This window comes from Lolium perenne, chromosome 6 (assembly GCF_019359855.2).
Source record: "Lolium perenne isolate Kyuss_39 chromosome 6, Kyuss_2.0, whole genome shotgun sequence".
Taxonomy (NCBI): domain Eukaryota; kingdom Viridiplantae; phylum Streptophyta; class Magnoliopsida; order Poales; family Poaceae; genus Lolium; species Lolium perenne.
The window spans coordinates 38,649,112-38,660,233 of NC_067249.2; the positions used below are offsets into that span (position 1 = coordinate 38,649,112).

General features: G+C 44.9%; 2 protein-coding genes across 2 annotated transcripts; both read left to right on the forward strand.

Annotated features, from left to right (window-relative positions):
• Nucleotides 1-2,399: 2,399 nt before the first annotated feature.
• Nucleotides 2,400-6,586, forward strand: LOC127308316 (uncharacterized). The gene is made up of 9 exons (XM_051339093.2): nucleotides 2,400-2,789; nucleotides 2,888-3,024; nucleotides 3,434-3,478; nucleotides 3,641-3,694; nucleotides 3,790-3,894; nucleotides 3,986-4,198; nucleotides 4,308-4,393; nucleotides 4,474-5,321; nucleotides 5,591-6,586. Exons 1-9 carry the CDS (start codon nucleotides 2,693-2,695, stop codon nucleotides 5,647-5,649), a joined length of 1,644 nt encoding a protein of 547 aa, XP_051195053.1. The 5' UTR covers nucleotides 2,400-2,692; the 3' UTR covers nucleotides 5,650-6,586.
• A 2,831-nt stretch (nucleotides 6,587-9,417) lies between these two features.
• On the forward strand, nucleotides 9,418-10,922 carry LOC127308315 (mannose/glucose-specific lectin). Its single transcript, XM_051339092.2, has 3 exons — nucleotides 9,418-9,543; nucleotides 9,624-9,839; nucleotides 9,953-10,922. Exons 1-3 carry the CDS (start codon nucleotides 9,538-9,540, stop codon nucleotides 10,643-10,645), a joined length of 915 nt encoding a protein of 304 aa, XP_051195052.1. The 5' UTR covers nucleotides 9,418-9,537; the 3' UTR covers nucleotides 10,646-10,922.
• Nucleotides 10,923-11,122: the final 200 nt, after the last annotated feature.

Consider the following 11,122-nt stretch of genomic DNA (forward strand, 5'->3'; position numbering starts at 1 on the left):
GTCCAGGTTCCATCAATCGCATTGAATCGCACTATCTCTCGCATTCCACGGCAAGTTCACCCTTGCTCATGTCAACTTGATTATTTTCTACTACTTTAATGCAAAGCTATATACTTATCATTCCCGCATCGCAAATGAAATGTTATTTTCCAACTATGAATATGACTATGTGGCTGGCAATGGAACCATGGTATGTGTTGATATGGTGGAGGTTCCATTGCAATGGGTTATATCACCCTAGGATTAATTACCAATGCCGTCCAGTGATTCTAGCGCCGTACAAACCGCGTTGACCATGAGATCTATAATGGCTCTAGAAAAGCCAGCCGTATCTTTTCCCTTCTGCACGCCAACGGATCGGAGAGCCGGTGGGGTGCTGGAGGCACTGCCGCAATAGGTTGGGAAATCCTTTTAAATCCCCATCCATTAGTGATGATAAGCTCTACGATCTATGAGGGATTGTCCGGAGTACACCATGAGTAAAGCCGTATTATCGGGGAAGTCTCATCGAGGTGTACGGTTGGACAAAAGGGTGGGTTTGCAGTCGCGGAGAAGGCGGTGTGGGCTTGGATCTTTATACCTGGCCTCACACCAAAGGAAGTGTGAACGGGGGCAAGTCCCTGCGGATGGCAAAAAGGGTGAGATCTCTTGTGGGAAAAGTAACGCACCTCTGCAGAGTGTATCAAATTGTGGCTGTCACTCCTTGTTCCGGGAAGGGAACTGCGAACGCGGCAGGAAAGGAACTCCACGAAGTTCTGGTCAACCTGTGAAGACTGACGGGCATAGTTTTCATAATAAAAGCAACCTTTTGAAGAAATGTTTTCAAAAACATGCATTGACCTGCGATTTCCTGATCAATGGTCGTAGCTAGTGCATCAAACACCTTTTATTCTTTTAGAACTTGCTGAGTACCTCTGTACTCACTTTCTTTCGACACCCTTGCTAGACTGTGATCCGGACGTGGAGGCTATCAACGATGGAGCACCAGAAGGAAGCTACGAGCTGGTCTACGAAGAACCTGATCTTACAGGCGGAGTGGAAGGCGTAGACTATGGGATAGTCTACGGACCAGATGACACGGAGGTGGAGGAGTAGTGACATACCTTAGCATCATAGAGCCGAGCAACGTAGAACTTACCTAAATAAGTTGTTGAGCTCTTTATATTTGTTATGAGTTGTAATCGTACTTAAGTAGTATCTTAGGGTGTTCTCATAGGACCTGTGAGAATACCAACTTGTTAAGGCAATGTTTGTAATAAAGTATGGAGTGTTATGACCTGCAATGTTTCTGTTGTACCACTCTGAGGGATATGGCAAATTGTGAAGAAGTCCCTTCGCAAAGATCATATCAACGACTTGTATACTACAACATGCAGTGGTATGCTGGGTCACCGCAGTAGGGAGGCGATAGAGAGGAGAGAGGAAGTGAGAGATGGCACTATAGCCCGTGCACTAGCACCGTGGGGTGAGAGTGGGGTGAGAGTGGGGGTGAGAGCTGACGTGGCGAGGCTATAGTGTGGTGATGCATTGGCACCAGCCTAAGGAAGGGATGGGATTCATAGCTCATCTATCTAAGATAACACACAACAATAATGCTAACCGAATTTTTTCAGCCGTAGGGAAATTCAAGTCTCATGACCACCACACCAAATCACTGGGATCAACACACCAAGTCTCGTGATTGAACCTTGCAAAATTGCACTCGTGTTGCGGACGCTCCCCTAAGCCAACTTGTACGTGCGAGGTGTGGGGCTCTGCCGCCTCAGCAACTTGACTCCATACACGAATCGAGCGCAGCGGGCAGGTAGCAGGCCACAACGCATGAGGGTTCACGTGCAATGCGACGTTGGCGTGCCGGGAAGCGAGGCGACAGAAGGGGAGTCGCGTGTGAGGACGACAGTTCGTGAGTAGAGTCGACGAAAGTTTATTAGCGGAGCGAGGGCGGGCAGGGCGACAATAGCGTCATGGCTTGGATGGAGGCAAGGTGGCAGCGGCTGACGGTAGGACGCCTGTGACGAACTGGTAAGATCAATTCTTCAAGAAAAAGATGGTTGCACGAGGAGATTAATTTGTTAGGATTGATTAGCGCGAGCATGATTTAGAGGGGATTGAGGGCTTAACGAGCGAGATGATATTGTGTAAGCTTGTACGGCCGTGATGTTGGATCTGCCCACTCTCGCCTTTTTATTTCTATATTGATATATAAATATATATGATGCCAAGTTATGACATTAACACTAGTTTATGTGCAGTTTAATTGAAAAATGTCATTCTGTATTTAGATGCAAGAAATTAGATCTTAAATTGGTGAAATCTGGAATTTATGATTATTTTTTGCCGTTTGGGTTGCGGCCCTGAAAACGGAAAGGAATTTATGCATCCAAAGTTCCAAACACAGTATCAGCAGAATTCAACCAAAAGAAATGAAAAAGGGAAAGCCTAGTGTCATCGTGATCTCTCCCTGGTTTCCTCTTCGTCTTCCTCTCCCCGACTTCCCCTGATTCCACCCCAATGCCCTAGAGCCACCGCCGTGCCGCCTCAAACCCTGCCGCCGTCGCCGTCCCGCCTCACTGTGCCCGATCCCGTCTCAACCCCGTCCGTCGACCTCGGCCGCTGGTGTCCGTGGTACGAGCATTTCCTTGTCCAGCGACCGTCGCCTCGCAGAAACCTCGGATCCGGGCGATAACACGCCATGGCCACCTCCGGGCAGATCCAGCCGCTCAAGATCCCGGACGCCGTCGTCGCGCTCGCCCAGGCCGCCGCCAAGGCCAACGGCGAGACCGAAAAATGTATGTCATGCCGAGAGCAGGGCAGCTAGGTTTGGTCCTGCACAACGCACTAGCGCAGACGAAATCTGATTCGTGTTCGTTTGCTCCTCTTCTCGCAGATCTCCCGGGGTGGCCGCTGTTCTCGCCCCCCAAGATGCAGCTCACCAAGTGCGCCAAGTGCCCCAGGGAGTTCTGCTCGTCGGTCGCGTTTCGGCGGCACTCGCGCGTTCATCGCCGAGCTCTCAAGATTGACAAGGTAGCCAATGTTGTCCGTGTTTTCAGTCAGTTAGGGTGAAAACCCACTTTATAACTACTGAATAACATGTGTGCTTAGATGCAGACTGTCATTTTACACATATATTTGTATACGCGGTCAACAGGATGCAAATAGGAAGAATGCGTGTTTCTGATAGTGTATTCAGAATTCTAGCATAACAAGCAAAGTAGCACTCGCTAAGATTATGAAGCATCTTGTATTAAAAAATGTCTGGTCCTCATTAACTTGTTTCAACATTCTTACAACATTATTTCAACATATTACTGTGATCATCTGATGTTGGACATGATATGCAAGTTGGCTTGTTTCACACCTTTAATTTTCCGTGTACTCAGCGCTTCTCCTTGTTACTTTACATTGCCATGACATATCTGTTCATGGTCTGTAGGATTTCCCCAAGAATAGAGACCATGTTGCTGCATTCTGGGACAAAGTAAGATATTGCTTTGTGACTCCTTTTTTTATGCTCTATCTTGGTGAAGAAAGTAGCTTGCTCTCCTTGCTACCGTGGTTGATAACATATAACCTATTCAAATGAAACAATATGTTCCCTCGTCTTGTACCATTCATGAAACTAATATGTCATGCTCTTCAGCTCACGGTGGATCAGGCCCAAACAATTTTATCCTTGGAGGATGTGGTTATAGAGGTAATGATCATAGGTTGATATCTCCAGAATGTGTAAGCTATATGCACCAGTTCGTATTTTGAAGCGTCTAATATTGAATACAAATACATCTTCAGGATATCAAAGGTTTATCTGTTTTAACCGCATTGTCGTCATGGATGTGTAAGCCAGGGTATGCTTCATTGCCGCTGCCATATGCAAGAGCTGGAAATGAGCTCCTGGTAAAGTTTTGACCAGACTTGAGAGTACTCTACCATATGGATTTGGTGTTGAGCATCATGTCTAAGCTTCTCTCCTGTCCCCCCTCTGTAGGACCTTATTCAAACAACGGCTTCAAGACTACCTATCTCCTCAAACGAGCTATTTAGCATGCTCAACGAAGCAAGTGAGAATACGTTTCTGTGTACCAACACAGCGGATGCTGCCTGTAGTCAAAAGTTTTTGTTTGACGGGGAGGTTGACAAAGTTGCAACAGAGCTGAAAAACGTTGTTGCGTGCACTAGTTACATCCTTGAACAGAAGCTGGTATGATTGTGTTTCCATTATGCAAAAGAGAGTTAGTGCATTTAGCCATTTATTCTTAGCTACGAGTTTCTATAATTTTAATGTTGAATGTTTAATAAAACAACAATAGGTTGAAGCATGGTCCACTGACAAGGCTGCCGAATCATTAAGATGCCAGAAGTTACTTGTGGAGGAAGAGGATGCTGCACAGAAAAGGTTATTGTGTATGAACACACTATTTTTTACTTAAATTTGTGATGTGACCGATATCTCAACTATCGTTCTGTAACCTGTAGGCAAGCTGAAATCATGGAAAGGAAACGGATGAAGAAGCTGAGACAGAAAGAACAGAGGTTGAAAGACCTCAAAGATGAGGATGTCATCGTCCAGGTACCTGTAATGGTGGATGGTGCAACAGGGATTCATAGCGTCGAGGCTATTTCAGGTCTTGGTCTCTATGAGCAAGAAAATCCACAGTATCTTCAATTGCCAGCACCACCAACACCTTCAGGTGATAATGGTTTCAATGGAGAAGATGTCAGACATGAAGTTGATATTGGTGTTGTTTGGAGGGAACAAGCCATGTCAACAAGTAATCAGGACAGACTAGAAAACCTTCCCCATAACAGCACTGTCTCAGATTCCGTCGTTGCGTCGAAGCATCCATCTCCAACAAGGCATTTACGTCACAGGGATCCGAATGCCAGCGCAGTGTCAAACAGAAGCAAAACATGGGCATGGAAAGTGCGGACTGATGTCGAAGAACGATGCCCAAAAGCCGAGCTAGATGTTGATGGTGGACATGGGATGGCTCCAATCGCAGGTGAAAACTCCCGACTGCTGATAGGATCTATAAGTGTCGCGATCGAAGATGGCGGCCGTAAATGTTTGCAGGGCTTGCAGCCTTCCAAGGATTACACAAGCCCTGAATCCCATCAGGTAGTCAAGGTGACGCAATCAATCAGCCATGATTTGAATGGCTGTGAAGACAGTATTGGTGGTGATGCTACGCCTGCGGCAGAGAATCATTCTCCCTGTAGCCTTGTGACGGCTGAGAGCGGTTCAAGCTACTGCGATGCAGAGTTGGCAGCGGGTGGAGGCACTGTGCTTTCCAGTAAAGAAGCGGCGTTCTTCCTTTCTCAGAGTAAGCACCTACCCTTATCGGCTGTTTGATTTGCAGGACTAAAAAAATGTGGTTTGGTACGATATTCCTGACTTGTTTTACTCAACTGCCTTCTGTCAGTAGGTAGATTTACTCTACCTGGTTATTTGCTTGGAGTTTTTCTTGTACGGTGAGAGTAGAAGTGTTTGGTACTACCACACTTGTAGAACCAGGGAAATTTATATCTTGATTAATTCGTTGTTTAGACCAATGTACAGCAAAGGATGATTCATGACCCATGTATACTGCAGGATGGAAGGAAGCAATAGCTGGGGACCATGTGAAGCTCATCTTGTGCTCAGAAAACTGAAGCAGCATAGCACCGGAATGAAGGTCTAGATAGGCAGTGCCCGCTGCTCATTGGATCTATATGTGAGCTCAGACAGCAGCAAAGTCTTGCAGGGTGTTGCAAACTTAGGTCGAGTTGGCGGTTAAGCTAAGTATTGGTGAGATATGCAGAGAGCAGTTGAGTATTATTATTTTAGACTTGATGTTGAATTAGGGAACCTAAGCTGAAGGTCATACTGCAGTTGGAGAACTTATTCGACATACATTGCAGCAGATACCTTTCCTTGACAGATTGTTACTGAAAAGCTGGCTGGCTAGCTCTGGGCCTCCAATGTATGTAGTTGTCATGCTATCTCCTTCAGTCAACGCAGAACAATTAATGGTAAGAAATGCATTGTTAGTTAGTTCTTGCACAGTTAGTAATATACATTGGACTTGCTGCCTGTTGGTCATGATCAACTTAATAGCTCCTTAGCTTGGAAACTGATCCAAGAGTGAACTTTGAAGACTATTTTTTGAAATTGATCCAAGAGACTTGGAAGACAAACCGTACTATGCTGCTGCATGTTGCCATGTTGGTCTTCGTCAGTGTAGTAGCTCATTAGCTTTGAAATTGATCCAAGAGTAAACTCTGAAGACTTTCTGACTGAGACCAGGTCAGGTCACATCCTGCTTGGTTCATTATGCTCTTCTTCCTGAAAATGGGAAGTATTATGAAGTTTAAGTCCTGTGTTGTAGTTGATTCCCTCAGCTGCCTTAACTACAATTAGCATATGTGTTCCATTTTGTTTTGGACGTTGCATGTGGACACCAGCTGAGGTCGATGGTTTATAGATAGGTGGTCATGTCGGATGATGAAACTGTTATGTGATGTTTGTTCATGTTCATTGACTACGTGGATGAAATTATATTATTTTTGCGAGCGCATCACAAAATTATTTAAGCATCAGTCTTATATATGCTGCCTATGTCTTTTTTTATTGGAATGTATACTAATGTCTCTCCATCGACGTAACACATGTGTGCCACTTAAAATGCCATGATTTATCATCAGAGCTCCATGGTTTAAAGGCAGCACCGGAGCTACCTGCTGGACAAGTATTACTTGGTATTTGGTTAGAGGATTAAGTGGGATAAAATCCTCCTTCCTTAGCAAGAGGTGCCCGAGTGGAATGAAGGACAACATCGGGGCACTGAGACCACCCTGGATGATAAATATTTGGGGATGCACTTGGATATTGGGCGATCGATAAGTGGTGTGTTCAAATACATCAAAGATCGCATATGGAGCAGAATACAGAAAGGTCATCCTCTTTAAGTATGCTGCCCAAGATGCCCGAGTGGAATGAAGGACAACATCGGGGCACTGAGACCACCCTCTGGATGATAAATATTTGGGGATGCACTTGGATATTGGGCGATCAAGAAGTGGTGTGTTCAAATACATCAAAGATCGCATATGGAGCAGAATACAGAGCAAGGTCATCCTCGTTAAGTATGCTGCCCAAGATGTGTTGATTTTCTCCATGGGTTGCTTCCGGCTGCCAAGGGGTCTTTGCCTTCATATCAGCGTGTTTTTGGCGGGGCAGCCAAGAGGGAGAGAGGAATACATGTTGGGTTTATTGGAAGGAGATGTGCAAGCTGAAACATATTCGTCAGCTGCCTATGGACGTTGAAGCAATCATGCAAACCCCGTTGGGCAATGGGAGGCAAGATTTCTGGGCATGGCTTAACGACCAAAAAGGTGTTTTCTCGGTGCGATCAACCTATAAGATGTTGGTGTGTACAAGAGAGAAGTTGGAAGATGGGCTGGAAGATAGAGCCACTGTCTCAAGTGGACCGGTATAGTTGTGGCACACCCAAGTACCATCCAAGGTGAAGGTGTTTTTGTGGAAGTTGGCAAAACAGTCCCTACCAACTAATGATGTTCCGAGTACATCATTGAAGAATGATCAACGATGATCGGTGTTAGATGTGCGGGGCCGCAGGCTCTTGGCGGCACAAACTAATTGACTTCACTGTGGCACACTATGTATGAGCGCTAGTCGATGTAGATACCTCAAGCAAAGCAACGACACAGGTAAAAAGAAACAGGGATGTATGAGCGCTCATAATGTATGTAGCTCATACATTGATTTCGAATAAAGAAGCACATAATTTAGCTAGTTGTGTAGTGCTTGATGATCAAGGCTGCCAAGTGTGGATGTTAGCGCTGTCCGAGGGCTTATCTATCCCAGTTTCTATTGAACTCTAATAAAGGCTATTCCTGCAAGAAATCCAAATTCGGCCAATTTTGGATGGGAACAGGTAAAATAAGTATGTTCAAATTAATATAGAATCAGCACGTAGGATGAAAATAGTACCAGTAGTTTTTTTTAAAACTTTAGGCAGCTTTATTACTGAATAACCACACAGTCATCAACTAATACAGGGATAAGAAAGTCTGGGGGATCAGAAAACCAAACAAAAAAAAAACTAATACCCTGCGAAGAACCTTGGCGAGCAAGCTCATGACCAGCAGTTTATTCATGATACAAATGTTAAGAATCTTACACTCGCAAGTAAACGCCTGTAACGGTAATGAACAACCAAGATAATGTCAATGTGTAAAACATCATCGGTTAAAAAATGGAGGGAATACCCGTATCAATATCACTTTCAGTAACCTCCTTTATTCAGGAGCCTCTCAGTACTCCGGGGCGCTAGTTTCACTATAAGAGAACATTCCTATATCCATTATTGTGAGAATAACTTTACTGCAATTGGTACTCCACGTTAGCTGCACAAGATTCTGCTACATCTGTATATTTAGGAACTGACCACATACATGCATGAATCTTTCGACAAAACGAACGTTCCACACGTGAAGTAAGGATAGAAAGGAACCTTATCTACCGGGTGAGAAATTCTGTGGGGGTGGTAACTGAATAAACATGGCGGCTTGGAAATGCAAGTCTTTTAGGATAATATCACAAATCTCAAGATGGTTAAGGGTGTTGTCGTTTTAACCAATCAAAATAAGACCTAGAAAAAGAAACATGGTAGGAGTAACATACTTTGACATCAATTGTTGTGCAAAAGATTATGCATAATAGAAGCATATTTCACGATAAGCCTAATTTGGTGGATGTTTGTATTGAGCCTCTCGGGCGACTTATATAGTACTGCAAACTTTGAAGGCTAAGAAGCTCTCAAGATATGGTAGTCCTATACAAATCCCTTAATATCTCTAACTACCAAATATATCTCTAACAAATACTTTGACATCAATTGTTGTGCAAAAGATTATGCATTATAGAAGCATACTTCATGATAAGCTTAGTACTAGTTACCGTGATAAATCCCAAGGAAGTTACATGTGCGTAATGAAGCACAAAAGATTCTGCACTGATGTAACAATTTTTATTTACTAATTTTATCACCAAAAGAAGGCAAGACAAATACTCAGATTCGTCAATAGTGACAAACCCTCCAATTTTTAGGTTGTTACTAAGACATATATGGCGCTGTTGAATTGGGGATGTGATTTTCTGTATAGAGATTGATGAGTTAGAGTAACAACTCGAAGAAAACAGTTTTCTCACGGCTGCAAAATAAGCGAGATGTAGAATAAGTGGAGAGAAATGATTGATGCAGCCAGCATATGTTCTCTACTTTGAGGTCCATTAAAGTCTTGAGTCTTTCGATCTGATCATTGGATTCTTCTTGTCTTTTCTGCGAGGAAATGCTAGACAGATTCGATCAGGATAGCTGTAACAAATTGATCCATATGGGATGCTCGCCCATTCTCCCGCGGTATAAATAGGCGGCCTTGGACATCATCAAGCATCCATCTCGAGCTAGCTACACACACTAGCTAGCTAGCTCTAGTTGGACCTATCGAGTATCTAGCAAGAGATCCCTTATTCGAATGGCAGTAAGTGCATGAGAGTATGTATGATGTCAAATAGTATTTTCTTGCGATCTATTTACAGATATTTATGTAAAAAAATATAGGACTCAGTGAAGGTTGGTCCGTGGGGTGCACCAAGCGGGAAACCTTGCGACATCAACAGCTATAGCAGTCCCCAGCGCCTTGTGAGCATCAGCATCTGCAGCAACGAGACCCCGGGAGGCTGCATCAATGGCTTCTCCTTCACCTATGTCGACCAAACCGGAAAGGCCATCTCGTCCGAAACATGGGGCACTAACTTCATCGGATGTGTCACTACTGTACACACACTCTACCTAGAATTATTACTAGCTACATGTATATATGTCGTATGATGTCTAACTGACATGATATCAGCTTGATATTAATATATCTTATAAAAAAAATGTTGCAGATTAAGATGAATCCTGGCGAGCATGTGAACCACGTGAGCGGCACCGCGAACAACAGAGGGGTGACCTCTCTGAAGCTGGGTACCAACCAGACGGAGCATGGCCCCTACGGATGGCCGTCTGGGCCGGAGTTCAGCGTGCCGGTGCGGCAGGGCAAGAGTGAGGTGGTTGCCTTCTTCGGCCACTCAGGTGACACCCTCAAGGCCCTAGGCGTGTACGTGCCGGGGACGAAGGAGTCTCCGGTGAAGGTGGGTCCATGGGGAGGGCACGCCGGCTCATCCAGGGACCTCTTGGCGAGCAACATGCCAGAGCGGCTGCAGAGCGTCGCCATCCGCAGCAGCGAGAGGTCCGGAGGCCGCATCTACGGCTTCTCCTACACCTATCTCGACAAGAACGGGCAGTACATCCGCGTCGGCCCCTGGGGGTCCAAGACCAAGGGGCAGAAGCGCGAGTTCACCATGAACGATGGCAACTACATAAACTTCATCAGTGGTACCCACGATGAATACGGCATCACCTCACTCAAGTTCGTCAATTCCGAAGAAGAAGTATATGGCCCATTTGGGTGCCCGGCGGGAGCTGCCTTCAGCGTGCCACTGCCGGAGAATGGCGCTGCTGTCGGTTTCTTCGGCAGGTCTGGTGCTGATGGCCTTGTAGGCTTTGGTGCCTATGTGGCGCCGCAAGACGACGACTAGCTTTGCCATCCTACGTATCCACCAAAGCTGCAGTAAACCAAATCAAGTGCTCCCTCTGATATATAATAAGCGGCAAGGGTTTAGTTTAAGTTTGAGCTAATTTGAGCTAAAACCACGCTTATTATGAATCGGATGGAGCACAATACGTATGTATATGATGAAATAATGAAGAATGATGGGAGCCACCAAGCATGCACGTGTGTGGGCATCAATATATATTGTAAGTTACTAAGGGTAAATGTATACATATATTGTATGCATGCACGGGTTTTCTACATATAGTGTATTGTACGCCCCACCTTTCTAGAGTATTATCCATGTATAGCTGAGATGTGCAATGATACTTGGTTGGATCTGCGGTGAACAATAAGGTTTGACAAAAAATGGAACTATCCGGAAAACCTGAATGCAACCTTTCGCTTTCCTTTCTGAAACATCCATGTTTCAAGGAGTCTAAGATTTAAATCACCGGGATCA